The sequence below is a fragment of the Rhinolophus hipposideros genome (assembly GCF_964194185.1).
Source record: "Rhinolophus hipposideros genome assembly, chromosome: 8".
NCBI lineage: Eukaryota > Metazoa > Chordata > Mammalia > Chiroptera > Rhinolophidae > Rhinolophus > Rhinolophus hipposideros.
Window position 1 is genome coordinate 50,054,823 of NC_138054.1, and position 22,212 is coordinate 50,077,034.

General features: G+C 33.0%; 1 protein-coding gene across 7 annotated transcripts in view; it reads right to left on the reverse strand.

The window, feature by feature from the left end:
- ATG4C (autophagy related 4C cysteine peptidase) overlaps positions 1 to 22,212 on the reverse strand; it is a 64,927-nt gene that overhangs the window by 19,879 nt on the left and 22,836 nt on the right. For 5 of the 7 annotated variants that reach the window (XM_081054865.1, XM_081054866.1, XM_081054864.1 and 2 more), the window contains 7 exons: positions 19,838 to 19,924; positions 12,084 to 12,317; positions 9,874 to 10,204; positions 7,948 to 8,018; positions 6,237 to 6,373; positions 1,621 to 1,699; positions 884 to 960 (listed from right to left, as the gene is read on the reverse strand). In XM_081054865.1, coding sequence (XP_080910991.1) covers positions 884 to 960; positions 1,621 to 1,699; positions 6,237 to 6,373; positions 7,948 to 8,018; positions 9,874 to 10,204; positions 12,084 to 12,317; positions 19,838 to 19,924 — 1,016 coding nt within the window. The remainder of the gene's footprint in view (positions 1 to 883; positions 961 to 1,620; positions 1,700 to 6,236; positions 6,374 to 7,947; positions 8,019 to 9,873; positions 10,205 to 12,083; positions 12,318 to 19,837; positions 19,925 to 22,212) is intronic. The other 2 variants (XM_081054869.1, XM_081054868.1) reach the window with 1 other exon arrangement.

Sequence of the window (22,212 nt, forward strand, 5' to 3'; positions counted from 1 at the left end):
TTCGTTAAGGTAATAGCTGATAAAGGATACTACAGTGTTTTATAATGCATCTTTCTGAATCAGATTTTAATCTTGCAGTTGAGCTTTTCATAATCTACCCATGAAATACTATTAGGTACTACTGTTAGCTAGCAAGCTATTACAAAAAGTACTAAACCATACTTCGAACTTGTCAAGCCCTTGATTATTAGTAATCTATGCCACTCAAGTGATTTAAATTATTTTAAAACTCTATAAAAGCATCAACTGGGAAAACAAGAACCAAAACAATGTAATAATTATGTCTCACGCAAATTTTCTGAATTAAAATACTGGCTCACAAAATGACCAACACAAAAGAAAAGAAGTTGTTAAGAAATCAAAGCTAAAACAAATATTAGAAACCCAACTAAGCTCTTAAAAACTTCTTTGCTAGAGGCTAAGATTTAATTACTATACAAAATAATTAATTACTATGCAAAATAGTTTAGCAGATAGTCTTCTTAAGTTATCTTATCATTCTAACCCAACTCCATCATCTTCTTTATTTTTCTTTTATTTCCCCTTTCTTTTTTAAAACATGCCTAACATTTTTATTCTTCAGCACTGTTCAGCTACATTATCTACAAAATTAGTTGGCGGCTTGATCATTTATTTTGGTAGGGCTAGGGTATCTAACAAGTTAGAGACAAAGATAAATGGAAAAGAAAGTATATCATAAATTAAAATTCAGCTACAAATTATTTAACCTTTGACCATGGTATGGGTTATGGTTTTACAAACTTGTAAAATATTGATCATTAACCTGTAGTTGTAATATCATAAAAGCATAGCTGCCTAGCACATTTCTAAATAATCAGGGTTTGCATCATCTGATAAGAAAACAGCTCTTAATCCATAGTACCTCAAGAGGGAAATCCTTTATGCTGACATCTACAAAAGACTGGCAGTAATGAGGATCCATGTAAATCAAACTGTCATCTACAAGGGCAAAACAGAAGACAAGTAATTCAAAAAACACCTTATTATTACACAGCTTACAATCCAATTTCTATGTAGAATAGCTGAAAAAAATCTGGGAGTAACAGCTTGCCAAACTGATATTCATTGACTGAAACATAGATTTGCACAGGACAGATTAACTTTCGCATAATCAAATATGCTTGTATAAGCAGAATTTTTATAAAGTGATGAGACTGTCATTTAATTTTTGGTGATAAAATTACTTTCACAAACACACAATTATATTCTACAGTTTGCACATGAAAAATGTATTGCACTACTTTATCCTGACAGGAAGAACATATTGCTTGTCATTTTATCATCAACTAGCACCACTAAACCTGGTAAGAAAGTAAATATGTAAATAGCAACTGCCAGAATGTGAAAGCAATGTCTTCTGAAGTTTAGTGAAACCAATAAATTATGCCTTGTTTATGCAATAACAGAAATTAAACATACATTTTACAGAATCCAATTATGTTGTGGACCAAATGACAAATGAGTGGCTATGGGAGGGCTGATGAATTTATAAGGTACTCATTTTGCTCTGTTAATCATCCTGCTTCCAGATGATCCCATATTAACTTTCTGACTTTTAAAAGAAAACAACGAGGAAATATATTTTACTAAATCACTAACCTTGAAATCCAGCAAAGTAATATGACTGTTTTGGTTTGCCACCAATAATTCCCACACAGTATTCAAGGCTTAAAATGCCCTGCCAAAGAAATTAATTCAGATTTGAGTCAGGAGACTAATGGTAATTCTTCAAAACAACCAAATTTGTATTCCCAATATTAGTCATTCCGAAATTTTTCACCACCAGTTTTATTTGTATTACATTTACCCTCGTGTTCTGAAATCCTTTGTCTATCAAACTACCCTCCCTCTTCCTTAAGTCACTCAACATTAGCATGACTAAATCAAATATTCTGATCAGCATGTCACTCAACAACATTAAACAACTACTATACACCAGATATAGAGATAGACAACATTACCACATAAAGGCAATAAAATTCCTGCCAAAGCCCAAACACCTGGCCTTTCAGTTGCTGGGGCAGCCTTACTGTGATCAATGTAGTATTCTCACCAGGCTTTTTGAAATGCTAGAAATAGTTCTTTGACCTTGTTAGTTTTCATTGAACCTTTGAGTCTTAGAATCCAAACTAAATACCATCTCAATGGCGTTTTATTTGACAGATTTTTTTTTTATGCTACCTCATTTGGAATAAATATAAAGATTAATGAAAACATTTTAATCCAAGGAAAATAATAATTACTATTGTATTTAAAATTGATTTATTTTACTAATCATAAAATATCAGGGATACCTCAATAAATTATTTAGTATGCCCCTCAGCATCTATTCTAAGCAGAGCTCTATTTAAGCTGGGCCAAATAACTCTATACCTTTAAAAAAAGCATGTCATTAAAAACATGTCCAGTGGAATCAATTAATGTCTTGTCAATAGTTCTTGCATTCATTTTAGTATACATTGTTAGAAAACACTAATAATGGTAAAGTATATGTTATAAATCTCCCGAAGTATTAAACAATAGTTAAACTTTCCTTCTCATAAATGACAGGATGTTTTGAAATCCAGAAGATATAAAAATAAAGAATACATAAACAAATGCTTTTTATTCCTTTAACAAGTAATCAAACCATAGCAGTTTAAGCTTAATTATTTTTTCAAAAGTAGTATGTGGTTGTTGTAATAACAACACACAATAAAAATTTCCCAACATCTCAATACTCAGAGCTCACATAAGATCTGGGGTTAAACCTCGTTAACATATATCTGTATTACCTATCTTCATCTATAGATTTACAAACACAACTTTATATATGTGGCAGCATACAATGTACGCTGTTGTAAATTTTGTCATTTATGTCATAAATATTTCCTATCAATAAATATCGATCTGTGTTATATTATATTTTATATTATATTACATTAGTGACTAAAATAGTCTATTTTATGAAGGTGACAAAATGTGCTTTAAAACCTCCATTGTAAATATTTAAATTGTTTTCAGGTTCTCACTGTTATAAATAACCTTCTAAAAAACAACTAGGTATATTTTTAGTTTTGTGAAAATATAGAGGTTTTTTCAGAATGGAGAACAGCAACAGAAAAAATAGAGAAGGCATATTAGATTAAAATTTTAGAGCTAACTAAAAAATAAGATTAAATTACTAAACAAAAAAAAAGCACTTGATGATAAAGATATTTACCATAAATGAGTCTATTGCTTTCCCCCTAAATAAAAATCCTTAACACAATTAGATAGCGAGGTAATCTGATCAGCTGAAACACAATGTGTATGACATAGGGCCCCGGGAGGAAATTAAAGTTCTAAGGCCCTCACAGAAGAGAAAAGAAAGAAAAAAATATATAGCAACAGTCAGGACTGATTCTCCTCAGAAGAAGAATGATTCCAAGTAATGGAAGAAAGACTCTGGTTCTTGACATCTACATTTCATTTGCAACGGACTATAGTAGATTTAGCAATAAACACTTAGAAGCAGATTAGGAGCTGGAATGCCGTTACATATAAAAGGTTGTATCTTTGGAAACTTGAAACACTTTTCAGCTCCTAAAAAAGCTTCTTCACAGTTATCTACTGGTGAGTATTTATTGAGCTGTATCCATGAAGCAATAAATAAGACTGAAGTAATCAGTCAAAAAGGAAAGTCCTAATTTGTCTTGCTGAAGAAAGAGAACATATTGGATTTTCCTCATTCCAGGTCCTTTAAAAAGCTACAAATAAATAAATAAACTTCCTGTGGTAAGGGCTGGTAAAGCACCACACCAAATTTCTTTCTTTTCACAAAATGTAGCAGGAGAAGGTACCATCTCTGAAATACTGTGGAATTACCTTGATTAATAAATTTGAAAAATACAACTGAATGGTGAATTTTAGAGAGTATTATGTACAACAGTTTGGCAGGGAAAAATACAACTGCAATCAAAGACAGAGGAGGAAATAGAGGGGGAGGGAAGAAGGAGAGAGAGGCATGGGGTAAAAATGAAGGTGGAGAAGGTAGAGAGAGAAGAGGAAGAGGAAAAGGAAACAGAAGAGGAAGAAGAGGGAGAGGAAGAAGTTTATTTTTCTTTTTGGGCTGTCAGACACACTATATTTTCACTTCTAAGTGAATGATTCTTTACATGCTCTCATTTTGGCTTTTGACCCAATCCCTGACCCGGCATAACACCTAGCAGCATAATCTACTTCACTCAGCTATTTTTATCTGATAAATGAAAAAGTAACTGTCTCAATAGTCACCGCTCTCTCATTTTAGTGGATTATAGTATAAATTAAATCAGTAGAAGCTGAAACAAATGTTACATTTTTTAAAAGTCCATATTTTTAAGGAAAAACATTAAAAACAAAAGTTTTAGTCTCCGCTACCAATTTGCTATCTAAACTTGAACATATCACTTCACTTCTGTCTTTTCTGTTTTGTAAAGACAATCCAGTTCCTAGCTATTGTGAGGGCAAATGAGATAAATCTGTAGTGCAAATGTCATACAAATATTAAAGTTAACAAGTACTTGTTGAGCAACTCCTATACACTAGGTACTGAGGATCACTTTAACATCTAGTCATGGTTCGTTTCTCCACAATTCAGCCTCCAATTCAGGCACCACAATTCAGGCTCACCACAATTCAGGCTTCAAGAGCATTGGGCAGTCTGCCATCTGATAAATGTTATCAGTACCACCAAACAGCAAAGACCTCAGCCAGATAGAAAACGCCTCAAAGCCATCTGCAGCCCTTTGCACAAGCAATAGGTTTTGGCTAAAAGAGTCAGTTCCAAGGTTGCCTCATTTTCTAATCTCGTGGTAGTAGAAAAGGTAGAGGGAATCCAGTTCAGATTTGGTTAGAACCTACTAAGCCATAACAACTTGCCACAAGTCTCAAACCCTCAATGGATTCTCTACATGAAATGGTTCAGGACTTCTTACATTGCACCAATAACACTAATAAAGAACCAATGTGTTCAAAATCAAAACCCCATTGCTATCTAGAGGATTCATACATTACCAATATAAATATTATAGTATTGGTATTATTAGTAACAAGTGTGCCTGCAAAATTTTAACAACTATTACTAAAAGTCAACATACCAGCTAGAAGACTTCCATGTACCATGTATTGAAAACAAGTACTCTAGATTTTTAGAATCAGCACAATTTAGCCTGTGGATATATTTTCCACCAGATACGTAGGGACCACAATATGGGATTAATGCTTCATGTGGGGAACAAATTGTTACTGAATCATAAAAGACAAACCTAGACTTTATTTCAAGATTACTATATCCACTAACACTCCATTTAAAAAGGAATTCCATCTCTGGCCTTGAAAAAAATGAGAATTTTTATTAAAAATATGAAAACAATATAAATACTATCATCTTAACCAGAAACTATTTCAAAAGTTAAAGTTTTGTGACAACTGAATGTCTTGGTGCCCAAAACAAGATAACATAATTAGACAGGTTCTTTTAGAGAAAAAGAATTGTGTGTTCTGAAAGAGAACAGATTTTTTTTTTTAATTAATTTTATTGGGGTGACAATTGTTAGTAAATTTACATAGATTTCAGGTGTACAATTCTGTATTACATCGTCTATAAATCCCGTTGTGTGTTCACCACCCAGAGTCAGTTCTCCTTCCATCACCATATATTTGATCCCCTTTACCCTCATCACCCACCCGAGAACAGATTTTTAACTGGTTAATATGAAGAAAACAAAGTTGGAACCTCCCCCACACTGTCTTCATCATGTCTATCTATATAAATAATCATTCTAACGTCTTATTGACCTTATTTATGGTGGCACAGGAAACATACTGAGAATGCAGCAGTAACAGAAAAGTCAGTTTGCTTCAATAATTACTCAATATAGTTTAATGTGGGTTTTATGAATAAACAAAGGTACACACTTTAAAAAAAAATCACAAATAAGGATAACGAAAACTGTAGACAAATTATGATTTTTGCTGCGTCTGTGTTCCTTAATTAACTACAAAGAATAAATGTCTTTTCATTTTGTCATAGAACACTGTACTCTTCAAATCACATCTGATCTGGTAATACTGAAATTTAAAATCCTAATGTCAAACTGATAACCAAGCAACTATAAAATCATCACTACTCATTTCATAGAAAAAATACTGCAAATCTGTAGTTTTCATATAAGCTAGCATTGCCTTAAAAAAATTGAGCTCTCAGTTCCTACCTTTACAAACTCTAAGTAATCGGTGTTGGTTCTTTCTCCACCAAGTCGAACAGGAATGAGAATAATAACAGCTTTGTCTTCTGTATTCTCAGAGGCCACGGAAACACACTGTTTATCAATTACATCAGAACTGTAAACTGAAAAAAAACAAAATGAACATGCATTAAATTTAAAACAAAAATTATTTTCAGAAACACATTTACCCTCATTTCTCCCACATTGGCCAGTCATCTTATCTCTGACATCGCTATTAAGATCTCAACGAGTTAAAAATGCCTACCCCATTTATGCATTCAATAGCTGCTTATTGAGTTGCTACTATATGGCACTGGGTCTTCAGTAGTGAGCAAAACGGAGAAAAATCCCTGCCCTCACAGACCATACACTCTAATAAAAGGAAACGGACAGTAAATAAATAAAATATAAGACACAACAGATGGTGATTCGAAGAACAGGGAGAAAGATGGATAGGAAATGCTGAGGGGAGGCAATTTTAAATAAGGTGGTAGGCAAGGTTTTATGAGAAACTAACATTTAAGTCAAGACTTAAAGAAAGTAAGGAACCAAGTACTGCAGCTACCTGGGAGAAGAGCATTCCAGTAGAAAGATCACCAGTGCAAATGCCTTAAGGCAGAAGCATAGCTAGCATGTTCCAGGAACAAGAGGCCAGTGCCTCTGAATGGAAGTGATCAAGGGGTACAGTAGTAGAAAATGAGGTAAAGAGATAAAGTTACAGATTGGTGGAGAATGAAGACAGATTATGTGAACTTTTAAAGGCCATTGTGAATACTTCAGTTTTTACTTTGTGAGATGGAAAGCTATTGAAAAGTTTTTTTTTTAGGAAAAGAATCCCTGATCTGACTTATACTTTACTCGTCTGGTTCCTATATTGGTAACATATCATAGGGGTAAGAGAAAGCCACTGCAGTAATCCAGCAAGAGATGATGGTGGCTTGAACAAAGGCAGTAATCATGAAGAAAGGGAATGATAATGGAATGGTCACACAGAGTGAGTGAAAAGTGATCACTATGAAAACAAAGAACTCCCTAATATATAAAATGTAAGATGTGAGAGGGGGGGGAAAAGGAACTGTGGGTGATTTGCATGATTTTGGTATAAACAGAGTAAGAAAGCTGCCATTTACAAAGACACAGAAGACTGTAAGAGAGGGAAATATAGGAGGGGGATTGGGAATTCAGTTTTAGACATGCTAAGTTTGAGATATCTTTTAGACATGCAAGCAGGGAGGATGAGTAGGCAGTTACAGATATAAAAATCTGGATTTGGGGAGAGGGTGGATCTATAAGTTTGGGAGTTGACAAGAAACAGATGGTACTATAAAGCCATGAGCCTAAGTGAATTTGAATCCGTGTACACAGAAAAAGAGATGAGCACAACATACCAATGATTTTAGAGATCAGGGAGATAAGAAAAAATCAACAAAGGAGACTTTGAAGGAATGGACAGGAGGTAGAAGGAATTTTCTTTAGGAGTGTATTTTAATATCGCAACTAATAATTCATTGTATATCAAGGAATATTTAATAAATGTCTGCTAAGTATAAGGTGCTATGTAGGAAGGATCAAAAATGTGTAAGACATGGTCCCTGCCTGCCTTCATAATAATTTAGAATAGAATTGAGATAAACTAAATACATGAGAAGTCTGACCAAATAAACAGATAAAAATTAGAATTATATACATTCCTTACCTGTACAATCTTGCGCAACATAAATAGTTATTCCTTGTAAATCAGGGTGTCTTGCTTCTTCAACTGCTTTTCTAAAAAACAACAAGCATCATTCTTTAAAATCATAACTAATATTTCCCGTTGGTAACTAAAGATTTAATTTAAGAGGAAAGAAAGCCGTCATTTTCCTGACATTGCTATTTAACCTATAGTGTCAGCTTTTGAAACTATCATCTGAATGGTATCAGAAATAAGGCCAATTTTTTCAAAGTTGAATATTATACTAAATTATTCAAAGAACATTAAAACTTAAGTTACAAAATATGTTAAAAAAAAGATCTTGGGTATAAAGCTATAAACCCTGCTCTCTCAAAACAGTTTTTCTCAATCATTCACCTTGCTATATTAAATGTTTACTAACCAATGGTATTAAAATATGCTTCAAGGTTTGCTTCATTTGAACTTATATTACTGTGAATTACTGTTTGATTGTCTTCTGGTACACTTATGAAAGTTTTTTGTTTTTTGTTTTCTTTAAACGATAGCATAACTTTTCTTCCTTCATTGAAAAATCTGTATGACCTGAACAAATGAATTTCCTAATTTCACATCTCAGAATTCCGCAAGTAACACTGTAAATTGAAACATATTTCTAATCATAACATTCTCAACACTGCACATGATATGAAAAAAACATGACAATATCTGTAGAAGGAAATTACATAAATTATGGAAATATAAATATTTTCATTTTAACTGTAGCTTTATAATTTTTTCACTTAACATGTCTTATTATGCATGTTTGCATATGTTAGTACAGAAGAAGGACTGGCAACCTATGGCCCACAGGCCAAATATGACCTGTGGCCTGTTTTTTCACAACCTGCAAGCTAAGAATGGTTTCTACAATTTTAAAGGATTATTTTTGAAAAAGGAAAAAAAAGAAAAAGAAAAATGGGCAATAGAGCCCTTATAAGACCCTCAAAGCCTAAAACATTTATTATGAGGTCTTTTACAAGAAAAGCTTTCTGATTCCTGAGGTATAAAACATAACATTTTGAAGAATAGAAACTATGCTTTTATACATGTCATACCAAGCTGGACTTGATATTATTATTACCAATCCATTTAATAACATTATACAAATACTTTTTTCAATTGTAAGCCTCTGGCCTATAAAAATCTAAAAGCAATTTAATACAGTATGCAAAGAACTTTGTAATAATTTCAAATTAATATGATTCTAAATGGAGTAAATTTACAACGTATTATACTTGGATGACATACTAATGATTCAGTTTATAATAACAATGGGACAAACAACAAATACAACATTTTTTTAAAAAAAACTTAAGTAGAATACAAATAAATGGCACACATAAAAAAAAGATGAGGTATAGTGAAATCTGACTTTTGACTTTAACTACTCTGAATGTCACAGACTCTTTACTTTTACTATGATATAATTATAATATTAATAGTTCCATACATTTACAATTCACAAGAATTTGATATGTGCAAAGAAATGCTGGAAACATCAATTTTAGCTCTTGACATTTCATTACACTATCAGTACATTACAGCCCCCAGGTTATACTAGTTAAAAAAAAAAAAAAAAAACTGTAACGTTCCAAGGTTGAAAGAGATGTTAGTTTTTAGAAAATTTCAGTAAGGTAGTCGAATGAAAACCTGGTTAGAAAAAGATCTTGGATATTTATTTACATCTGTAAGCAAAAGAAGAAAAATCTGTCAGTAGATAAATTAAATGTAACTAGAGTTGCAAAATGTCTTATTTTCTCCCTATTAGCAAATAAAAGCTCCTTTATGAATATTCTCATACAATTAGACTTTAAAAGTTCTAATTACATATCCACACTGCAAAAATCAGTATCTCTGAGCCTAAGAACACATCTCTGTCATAAGTGAAAGATTTTAAAACAAGTTTACCTTAAAATGTGAGCAACCACAGCCGGTCCATACCAATCTCCAGCTTTTTTTCCAGACTTCTTTCCATATTGTATTAGTTGATGTAAGCCAAAGAGAGCCAAGGGGGAATCACCAAACCAAGAGATGATTTTCCTGTGATAAATTTCATTTCGCATTTCATGATCATCAGAATATCTCCCAATTGTTTCCTTCAGAGAAATTGTTGGGGTTTTGAGTTCACTTTCCCCTGAAAGCGATGCTTCAAATGATGCAGTGAATTTTTTTACAGTGTGGGAAGTCCATGATTCAGAGTCTGAATTTTCAATGTTCAAAGCATCAGGCCAGGTCCAAGCTATAGTAGTTCCAAAGCAAGGTGTTCAGATGTCTTAAATAGTTACACTAACAATAATACTAAAATAAGTATGTAACCTCCAAACTCATATGAGTTACTAAATTAAAACAGTGAACTCAGAAAGAGGTAAATTTATAGAGAAAGAAAGTATAATGATTGCATATGCGGGGAGGGAGGGTATTGGGAGTAAATACTAACAGGTATGAGGTTTCTTTTGGGGATGATGAAAATGTCCTAAAATTAGATTATGGTGATGGTTACAGAACTCTGTAAATATACTAAAAACCATTAAATCATTCATTTTAACTGAGTGAATTTATGATATGTAGATTATATCTCAATAAAGCTGCTTTAAAAAGTAAGTAAAGGTATGAGTAGAGAAAATATGCCAATATATCATGATGTTTACTTTTGAGTGGTAACATGATTCTCTGTGGACTCTTCTATAGTTTCTAAAATTTCTAAAATAGGAATATTACATATAAACATGAAAAAATTACCAAAATGAAAGACCAAAAAAAAAAAAAAAGAAAGAAAAAAACAGTAAACTCAGGTACAAATGGACAATTCTGAAATATGCTTTTCTTTCTTTTCTTTCCTTTGACAGTGCTGAGATGGAGGAAAGACTTTTGCATTCTATTACTAGTACTGCTTATCAGACATCTAGTCTGGACCACCCAAAGGCATAATAAACATTCACTAATGTTAAAAGTATTCACAGGATAATAACTTCAGAAAGTGGATTTTGTTTTGATTATATGGTAAAATAGAAGTCTGACAATGGAAGTATTAAATGTCTTTTCAAAATGGTTTTTGTCACACAATTCCTTTCAGAATAACATAATCATTGTTTAAGGAATAATATCAATTATCTAGTAAATGAAAAGTTAACATATGAAGTCATTAAAAATCAAAGATCTCAAAAAAGTTAACTATTTCCACAACTTCATTGTTTTCAATAACAAGACAGTCCCAAAACATACATGTAATTCTAAGTCAACAAAATGAGTCACAGATTTAGACATCTAGCAGGACTATGAAAAATATTTCAATTCTTTTTCCTTGCATTATCCACACCACTTGTGAATAAACATTCTCTTTATATGATCTCATCAATAATCCCTATAGAAAGGTTACTAAATATTTGTCATGCATTCAGAAAAACTAACAATTAAAAAAATGCTTAACACTTAGTAAAAACCAGATATGATAGCCTAAAATGGTAAACTAAAATTCTCCTACAAATACACACATTATAAAAAACTGACTAATAGAAATAGTAATAAAGGTGGCACATTAGAAAAAGATAGATGTAAGTAAGGTATCAATGACATTTTTAAGAGTCTAAAAGATTAATATGATGATCTTATTAAAAATATGCCAAATCAATTTAACTGATTATAATGATACTTATAAATATAAAAATAATTTTAAACTACATATGGGAAAAAAATAAACCAGTGTAAAATTACTTAACATTTAAATAATGTAAAAATGCTAACTACTTGCTTAAAGTCACTGCAATTGACCTGCCCAGGAATTACCGAACTGGAGATATTCCAGAGAGTTCAATCAAAAAGAAATAAATAACAACAACAACAAAAACAAGGCTACTAAAAATTGAACTTACTTAATTCATGGTGGTAGCCAAGAATAATAGGTATGTTTAACCTGTATTTTTGAAAGGGAATCATGAAAGTTTCATATAAGTCGTACCTGACCCGATTCAATAAAGATGCAATATGCTAGATTAGCTTCAATTTGAGAAACATTAGGGAGTCAAGAAATCAACATCAGGATATTTTATGCAGTTTGCAAGCTGGAGTTCAAATTAAAAAAACAAACCCCCAGTCCCCCAAAAAACAGAGACTTGATTTACCTCTACCAAGAAAGTGTAGTATAAGTCCTTGAGCCAAAAGCATCTGGCCAGTTCTTAATGTACAGCCCCAACCACAGTCTGTGGTCAAAACTGAGCCTTCTATTTGAGGAAATTCTTCTCTGTAAGTCAGCCATATTCTTGAAATAAAATCTTTACGAAATTCTTCTACATTTCCCGCAATTATATGATCTTCTATCGTACAACCTGATCTTGCAGGTAACAATTTATTTTCATCTACAAAATAAAAATATAAATTATATTCTAAATAAGTGCTAAGAAATGTCAATAATGGTATTATGTTCCCATTACTGTCCATAAGACACAGAGTATATCACAATCTTTCTAATCCCTTTTTTCTATTTAAATGAAGATAAATCTTATTCTGCCTAATCAGGCTGTTATGAAAATCAAATGAGAATGAATGCTGAAATGTTTTTTATACATTCTAGCAGTCACTAATATAAGGTATTATCAGTAATAGTGTTGTTAATAATAATCGCCTGTATTCTAAATATAATCAACTCTTTATGAGGGAATAATATAAAAATATCTTTTCTTTTTGCCTCATTTGGCTCAGGATATAGCTATTAGTACTCTCTAAAATGAGATCTGCAAATATAACATCAGGATTGTCAATATGTAAACATGTATATAAACTAGTTCTTAAAATCAAATAAAATGTGCACACTGTATTTACTGTCATGAATATTTATACTCAAATTATAAAATCAAAACTAACAAGCTAAAGAGCAAAAATATGAAATTCTTAAATATGTAGTTATCCTTTTACGTGGAAATATAATTTTTAAAAAAATTGTTGCCACTCACATATATCATTTTTAAAGGTTTTTCCAAACTGACTATCGCTAATACAATTTCTATGTGAAAACTATGATCACTGTTCGCCCAATAATTTAGAGAACACTAGTGCTCAAAATGAACTAACATTCCTTGATTACTCCCAGAGAGAGAGGGTCTTAATAATTTTTACAATGTTGGCCTGCAGCACAGTATCTACCTAGCACAAGCAGATACAAATAAATGTTGGTTGGTTTGGGTGGGTGGATGGTGGGTAGATAAATCTGCCTACAATTCTCAATTCCAAGGAGCTTAATTTCCACTACCCTTCAAGAGGATGTTCAAAAAGTTTTATCATGCTTTTATTCCTTCTGCTTCCTGCACCTATCCCTTTTCAAGCTCATTCTGAAAAAATTACCGTCACCCAAACTTCCCAAATATTCAGCTTAATGGAGCTAAGTTGCAGCATATAGTCTCAATGATCATAATAAGAATGCATGCCATTGCCCCATTATCAATGAATTTCTCTCAATATTAGAGTTTGAAGTTAATTACAAATAAAAATGCCTGGAAATTGAACATGGCACTAAAAATATGTCCAAAATTTCCACTTTAGAGACATTTAGATTTGTTTAAAATTTGACATTAGGTTGGTACAAAAGTAATTGCGGTTTAAAAGGTTTTAAAAAATTGCAAAACCCACAATTACTTTTGCACCAACCTAATACAATAGTGTATAAGTCTCACACCTCATCCTGTGGCTTGTCAAACATATAGCTCCTCATCTCCTACTTAGAAGAAGTAATTAATTACATATCAAGATCTAGTTTCCTCTTAATATTTACTCTAAATATTATTGAAAAACTGCTAATACTAAAAGAACTTTGTTGTTCTGCTGACTTTCCACTATAATACTGTCCCTCCTATTCCACTATTTAACTGGCTTTCCTTTGTCACAATCTTAATTATATCTACAGTCATGTGCCACCTGATGGGAATACATTCTTAGAAATGCATCCTTAGGCAATTTTGTATAATAGCTATGCAAACACCAAACAGTGCACTTACACAAACCTAGATGGTACAGCTTACTACATACACATATAGGCTAAAAGGTACAGCCTATTGCTCCTAGGTTACAAGTCTGTACAGCACGTTACCGTACAGAACAATGCATGAGATTAAATCAAGTGCAAGAAAAAATAGTGCAATCAAGAGACAAAGTAAATACAAGATGTATGAGGTTGGTGCCAGCGAAACATCGCATACTGTTTTACAGCAAACTTTTCTTTACGTTTCTTTTTTTTTTAGAGCTGAAATGTGATAGTTTTATTTTCTTTTTTTAAAAATTAAAGTTTATTGGGGTGACAATTGTTAGTAAAGTTACATAGATTTCAGGTGTACAATTCTGTAATACATCATCCATATTGTGTGTTCACCACCTAGAGTCAGTTCTCTTTCCATCACCGCATATTTGATCCCTTTTTTAAGTTTTAAGAGTACACTCTAAAATAATAAAATATAGCATAGTAAATACATAAACCAGTAACATAGTCATTTATCATCATTATCAAGTACACATAATTGTATGTGCTGTGTTTTTATATGACTGGCAGTTCAGTAGGTTTGTTTATGCCAGCACCACCACAAACACATGAGTAATGCATTGCACTACACTATTGCAATGGCTACAATGTCACTACACGATAGGAATTTTTCAGCTCCGTTATAATCTTATGGGACCACTCACTGTGTATATGTGGTCCATCGTTGACTGAAACATTGTTATGTGGGGCACGAGACTATATAATGTTTTTTATCTACATCTGCCTCCCCTGCAGATTTCAAGTACTCTAGAGGAGGACTATGTTTATCTTCTGCACCCATGAGTCTTCAGCATCTAGCACAGAGTTCAGTCCATGGTAGATATGCAACCAAAGGAGAAAGGTGTTTTGTTTGTTTGTTTTATATATTTTGTTTTGCTTTGCTTTTGTTTTTTATGACAGGAGACACTTGAGTTTTAAGAAAAATGGTAATGTCTGAAAGAACTACAAAGAATGAGAAAGAAAGTTGATTAAGGAAATAGACGAGAATTGCTGGTAGTACGGAGGGCTTAGTCAAGGGTATCACTATCAGAAATCACATTAAACAAGCTAATATGAAAAATAATCAAAAGTAAATCAAGTTGCAAAACAAAGCTTCAAAGCGTACAGCCATTGTAATTATCTGATATGGGATAAAATAAGTATGTGCATGTTTAAAAAAATAGAAAGGTATTGAAAGTTGGACCACTTATAGAAAACAGACCATGAAAACTGACCAGGCACATGTGAAAGAAAACTAAATGGAGCTACTAGAAATGAAAAATAACTAAAAACAGGAACTTGGGATAGGATTAAACAGAAATTTATACACAGCTCAGGAAATAATCAAGGAACCAAGTAAGAACTAAAGAAATTACTCAGAACACAGCACAGAGAGACAAAGTAATAGAAAACATGAAAAACCAAAGAATTTCAGAAACATGGAGAAAAATCTAACAGAAAGATTTATCAGAGATACAGAATTTATCAGAGCAAGAATAGGAAAAATGGGGGACAGCAATAATTAACAGTGGCTGACATTTTTTCAAATTTAATAAAGATATGAATTCTAAGCAAAATATAATGAAATCTACACCAAAAACAAAGAGCTAATCTTAAAAACAACCAGAAAGAAAAAACAAAGAAATGACAAATTCAGAATACTAGAGAAAACAACTTCATATCCTAAAGTACACAAAAATTTATTAAACAGAACATAAAAGGCACTAACCATTTAAGGATATAGAAAAATTAACGAGGCTATATTACATTTAAGAATTGTAGTCTTCAAAAGATAACATTAAAGAGAGTGAAAAAATAGGAGAAGGCATTTCCTATAGCTATACCAAAAAAGGGATTCATATCTAGAAAATGTAAAGAAAACCTACGAATCAGTAAGAGAAAACAGATAATCTAATAGAAGACATATCCAAATAGAAAAATATTTATGAAAACATGATCATTTTCATTAGTTATCAGAAAAATGCAAATTAAAGTAAAAACATGGCTCTAATAAAAAGTGAAAAATACTAAGTATTGGTGAGGTGAGAGCAAGCAGAATTCTCATACACACCTGATAGGAATATAAATTGGCACAACTATTTTGTAAAACTACTTAGTAGTATGCGTATACTGAGGCTGAACATATGAATACCCTATGACCAAGCAATTACATTTCTAAGTATATGTACTGAAAGACAATCTATACACGTTTGTTCACTAAAGCACATGTGCTAGAACAATCACATCAAGGCTCTACAATTGCCCTAAATTGAAAACTATCCAATGCCCGCCAAGAACAGAATGGATAAAGTGTGGCATATTCACACAATGCAACACTGGCAGGAATACAAAAATATTGAGCACCCAACAAGGTAAGTAACGCAATGTATGGCAACCAATCAAGACTTACTAAGTATGCAAAGAGGCAGGAAAACACAAGCCAAAATGAGAATAATCAATCAATCAAAACTGACCCAGAACTAACACAAACGCTAGAATTAACAAGGACATAAATGTTATTATAACTATGTTACATATGTTCGAAAAGGTAAGTATAGACAAGGAAGATTTAAAATATGGAACTTGTATATAGATAAAGTACACTCTCCAAGATGAAAAATACACTGACTGGGATTTATGGCAGATTAGACATTGCTAAGGAAAAGAGTGAAAGATTGGTGAACTTGAGGGCATAGCAATAGGAACTATCCAAAATAAAAAAGAGGAAAAAGAATTAAAAAAAAAAAAAAAGAATGACAGTGAGCTGTGGCGCAATTTCATCCATGCTAACATATGTGTAATTGGAGACCCAGAAGGAGAGAGAAGAGAGGAGAAAACAGAAAAACTATTTGAAGACAACATGGCTGAAAAAATTTCAAATCCAATGAAAACTACAAACCAACAGGTCCAAAAAGTTGAACAAAAACCAAGTACAAGAAAAAAGAATAAAACTACACCAATGCTCATCATACTCAAATTGCTCCAAACCAGTGATAAAACATACATATATATTTAAAGCAATCAAGGAAGAAAAAGCCATTATGTGCAAACACTGACTTCTGATCATTCGCCTACACTGCTATCAGTTATTTTTCTACTATCAGGTATTTCATATATTTAGTTATGATTATCATGTGCTCCTCTGGGCAGGATCAATGTCCTAGCCAGCATGTACTCAATACATGATCAATGAATAATTAAATGAAATTTGGCATTTTGTTGCTCAATAATGTAGAATAACAATAACCATTGTAGTTAAGAAGCTGGGTACCCCACCCTCATCTCTCTGAAAACTCAGAAAACGTGAACCAAAAATTCTGTGACATTCAGAAATCCAAAAGTGGCCCCAAGATCTCTGCTAATTCTCCACATGAGCATGACAGACTTCATTGGAGATCAGGGGATGTCAACAAGGAAACACCTCAATGGACATGCAGCCCTACACCCCTTTCTGGCTCTGTGTCCTTTCTCCTTCCCAACCCCCACACCCTTTTCCTTCCCTGTAGTCCCACTCCTAGTCCAAACCACAATAGTCTTCTGTTTGTTTTCTTCAGATCGCCTACATCATTTACTTTTCATCTCTTGAGTTGAGGACTTTCAAGTGCCCACTACAAGGATCTGTTCAAAGTATTTATTCCAAAATATATGCTATTCTTAAAAGGAATTCTAATACCTTCTTCACAAATTCCTTGTATCATAAATAATAATATAGTGTACAATGCTTCCATATACCTTGCACAACACTAAACACCTATGAAATAAGTGTCACTAATACTTAGGGAGATTAAATAACATGTCTAAAGTGACAATTAATAAGCAAAAAGAACAAAAATTCAAACCCACATATGTCTGACCCCAAAGTCCATGCACTCCTCTACCCGTAAACAAATGATCTAACTCTTCAGCATAGCATTCAAGATGTTCCTTTGATCCTTTTCAGAATTCTTGCCCACCAAAACTACACTGGACATCTCTGTTTCCTAGATAGACGCTCTAATATCTCACTGCTGGTGCTTTTGCCATGCCATTCTATTGACCTAAAATGCATCCTTTCTTTCCCCATCAATTTCATACTCATCATTCAAGAATGTTGTGAGGACTCAATGAGTTAACACATGTAAATTACTTCAAAGCCCGCCTAGCATATTATATATACATGATGTTAGCTGTTATTATTAGAAGCCACTTACAATATTGTAGAAAATTGTTCATAAATGATATACCAAAATAGGTCAACAAGAATGAGTAAAATGCTCACAGTCCCCCGTCCCTCCGTCCCTCCGACTCTCTGTCACACACATTCATACATACACAAAACACACACTCATACACACAACACCAAGCAAAGATGTACAGCATAAAGAACGCCAGTATTACGGCAAGACATAGATGAATGAATATGAAAAGGTAGAAAAGCTGTGGTGTATATGTATACAATTAAGTATTAATCAGGCATGAAAAGAAAGAAACCTTGCCACTTGCGACAACGTGGAGGACCTAGAGGGAATTATGCTACGTGAAATTCAGTCAGAGACCGACAAATGATTTCACGTACATGAGGAATTTAAACAAAGCAAGTGAACAAATAAAACAAAATAGAAACAGACTCACAGATACAGAGAAGAAACTGATGGTTGCCAGAGGGCAGACGGGGGGGGGGGGTGGGGGGGGGGGCAGGTAAAAGGGTCAAGGAGACTAAGAGGTACAACCCTCCAGTTAGGGGAAACAAAAAGTCACTGGGGTATAATATAAAGCATAGGGAAAACAGTCAATATTATCATAACTTTGTATAGCAATAGATAGTTCTTCTAGACTTATTGTGATGACCACATCATAAGGAATAAAAATGTCAAATCACTATGTTGTACACCTGAAATTAATAAAATATTGTATGTCAATTACATTTTGATTAAAAATGAGTAAATAAATAAAGTGAGACGTGGTCTTGCTTTAAATTTCAGCTTTGCCATTTAATATTTGTGTGACTATGGACAAATTATTTAACATTTTTAAGCTTCTGCTTTCATATGCACAAGACAGGGATACTTGAATCTACCTTCTAGGCTTGTTGTGAGAACTAAGACATTTCGCAAAGAGCTTAGCATGATGCTGACATAACAGGCACTCAATAGTGACATAAATTATGACAAGAAAATATATGATCATTATTGAAAGGATGAGCATATGTGGACATTCAGAAACATCAAAGTCAGTAAGTAATTTCAGAAATTGGAGCATCGTTAAGAATTGGAAAATTTACTACTTTAGGTTCACTGAGGTAATACTTTTAATTACTTATATACTTTTAAGTTATCATCAGAGAAATTGATAAAGAATATTAAGCTATCAATTCAAATAATATTTACTTAGCATTCATACTATAAAGTCCAAAACTATGTGGGATATAACAAAAGATGGCATGATCCTGTCCTCAATAAGTACACAAGAAACCCAAACCATATGATAGCATATTATGTGGCATTTAAAATACAGGTTCTAAAAACAAAATATGCCAAAATACAGGCATGAAAAGGAGAACGATGGTTGTTAGGGGCTGACAGAAAGGGAGGAATGAGAGTTACTGTTTATGGGTACAGAGTTTCAGTTTTACAGGATGAAGAGTTCTGGAGATGAGTGGTGGTAATGGTAGCACAACCTGAAGAATGTATGAATACCACTGAACTTAAACTTAAAAATGGTTAAGATGATACATTTTATGTTATGTGCCTTTAACTGCAGTATTTTAAAATTGAAAGTAAAAAAACAAAAGAAATGTGCCAAAAGTAGATTAATCTGAAAATAAAATAATGAAAACAGTTACACAATAAATTTCTACCAAGATTTTAAATGCATTACAAATTTAGCACTTACCTTCTTCATATTTAAAATGGTAACATTTTCCAAGCAATAATACAGGAGAATTTCTACTAAAATATGTCTTTGTTTTCAACACCCAACCTAAACAAGAAAAGAGAAAAATTGTTTTGCAATGAAAGGATTACAGACTAAAAGTCTAGGAGCATTTTCTTTTATTTACTTTCACATCATCAATTCTCAACTATGGATGTGCATTTTTTGAAAGAGTAGCAAAATATTTGGACAATGAACTGAAATATAGGCTATTTATACTACTTTCAAATATAGTTAAGTATTGTAACCACTTAAAGAACGTAAGAGAAAAAATTTGATTTATTTTCAAACATGTCATAATGTTCTTAGAGTATAAAATTTAAAAGGTACAAATTCTACTCCAGTTTCCCTGACACCAACCTCTTTTTCCAAAAACAACAAATGTTATCAATTTTTTGTATTTCCTTCCACCTTAGACAATTAAAAGATTTGAATATTCTAGGAAGTAATTTAGGTAAAAGATCACACAGTGCACTAGGCTTAAGATAAAAGTTGATCTCTTAAATTTCCCAGGGCAATCTGTTATAACCCCATCATGCTCACCAAATGAGGATCTCTGAAAGTGGTGTATAAAGCTTTCAGACATCCTCATCTCAGTTTTCCACCTCCCAATGCCCAATCCCCAGCTTTAGTTGCAAACTCTAATTCTTCTGATTTTCTCCCTACAAAACCTTCTATGTCTGAAAGATAGTAAGTATCCTTTTGTCTGAAAGGTAGTGAGTATCCTTTTGGCTTTTTATGGTGCCATTCATTAATAGTTCTCAATTTCCTGAGAAAAGCAGCCCCGTTACATTCCTGAAAAGTGGCAAGTACGTATTTGAAATTCCTGACTGCCAATGGTTGGCTTAAAAGCAGCCCCTGAAATACAAGAGCATATAAATAGAAAGAATCTAAAATTGGGAGCCAACAGAATTAGGGTTAGTCTTAAATAGACTACCTGCCATTTATATTTAACCGAGTTTTTACAAAATTTAAAATGAGTGATTTTTATGAAAGTGGTCCCTAAAGTACTATAATGCAAATAAATATAAAGAACAAATAAATAAAAATATGTATTTATAATAGAGATAATGAAGTATCTGAATTTTGTGGTGAAAAAGAAACAATGGAAAGTCAAATATACTAATTAGGCTTTCATTAAGCTTCACGTGGATTACTGCAATACACTCCAAAAGGTGTCTGCCATCAGTCTTTCCCCACTCTAGCACATGCCACATATCACTGCCAAGTTCATCTCCCTGTGGCTCAGCTTTGATTAGATCACTCTTCTGCTCAAAAGCCATCCACAGTGACTCATTATTTAGCAGATTTATTACAAACTTCTCTGTTATCTTTTCCACTACTTTCCACCTATACTCAAAGTGGGCTTTGCTGTTTGACTCATACTATTCCATGACAAAAATGTCTTCCCTGATATCAGCTCATCTAAATCCTTCTTCTGGTTCACACATGCACGTTGAAGCCATATTTTCCTTTTCCCACCTCGCTCTGATTCTCTTCTCTGAACTTAGTATTTACTGGCCACCTGTTGTATACCAGTAACTAGGCTAGCTGCTTTACAGACATTATCTCTTAGAAATATTATTAGTACCGTACCAGAATGATTCTAATCCCCAAAACTGTAACAACCTCCTCCACCCAAAAGGCCGTATTTCCAAAGCAAATCCTAAGAATTTCATAAAAACAACATCAAATAAAAAGAAACAACCTTTAAAGAGGAACATCTCCCTTTTTTCCCTATGCTTTACCCTCTGCCCACCCCCTCTTGCCAGTCACCAGTCCTTCCTCAAGAAAAGTTGTGAATCTAATTGGTCAGAGCCTGCGGCACTGCAAGTGTCCACATCTTACGCGAGCACAGATTTATAGTGCTTCAAAGTTCAACCATCATTCATGAGTTGCACATTCTCGCTTACTTTTCTATTTCCTGTGCAGATCCTGGCAGGGCCTCACCCCTCATAATAGACTAACTTTCTGCAATACTCCAGGGCTTCTCACAAGGCCCAGTCATTGTTTTTTCTTTTTCCACAAGCATGTCAAAGCTGAATCAGAGCAATATGCCAAATGGCTAATCTATAGAATGTTCTTATTTTCTTTTAATTATTTAGTTTTAGTTGATCAGTTTTCATTTTATCTTTATAAAAGCACTGTAAGAGGATCAAATATATGGTGATGGAAGGAGAACTGACTCTGGGTGGTGAACACACAACGGGATTTATAGATGATGTAATACAGAATTGTACACCTGAAATCTATGTAATTTCACTAACAAATGTCACCCCAATATTAAAAAAAAAAGAAGCACTGTAAGAAATGTGCCACTATCTCTGTCCCAGCTG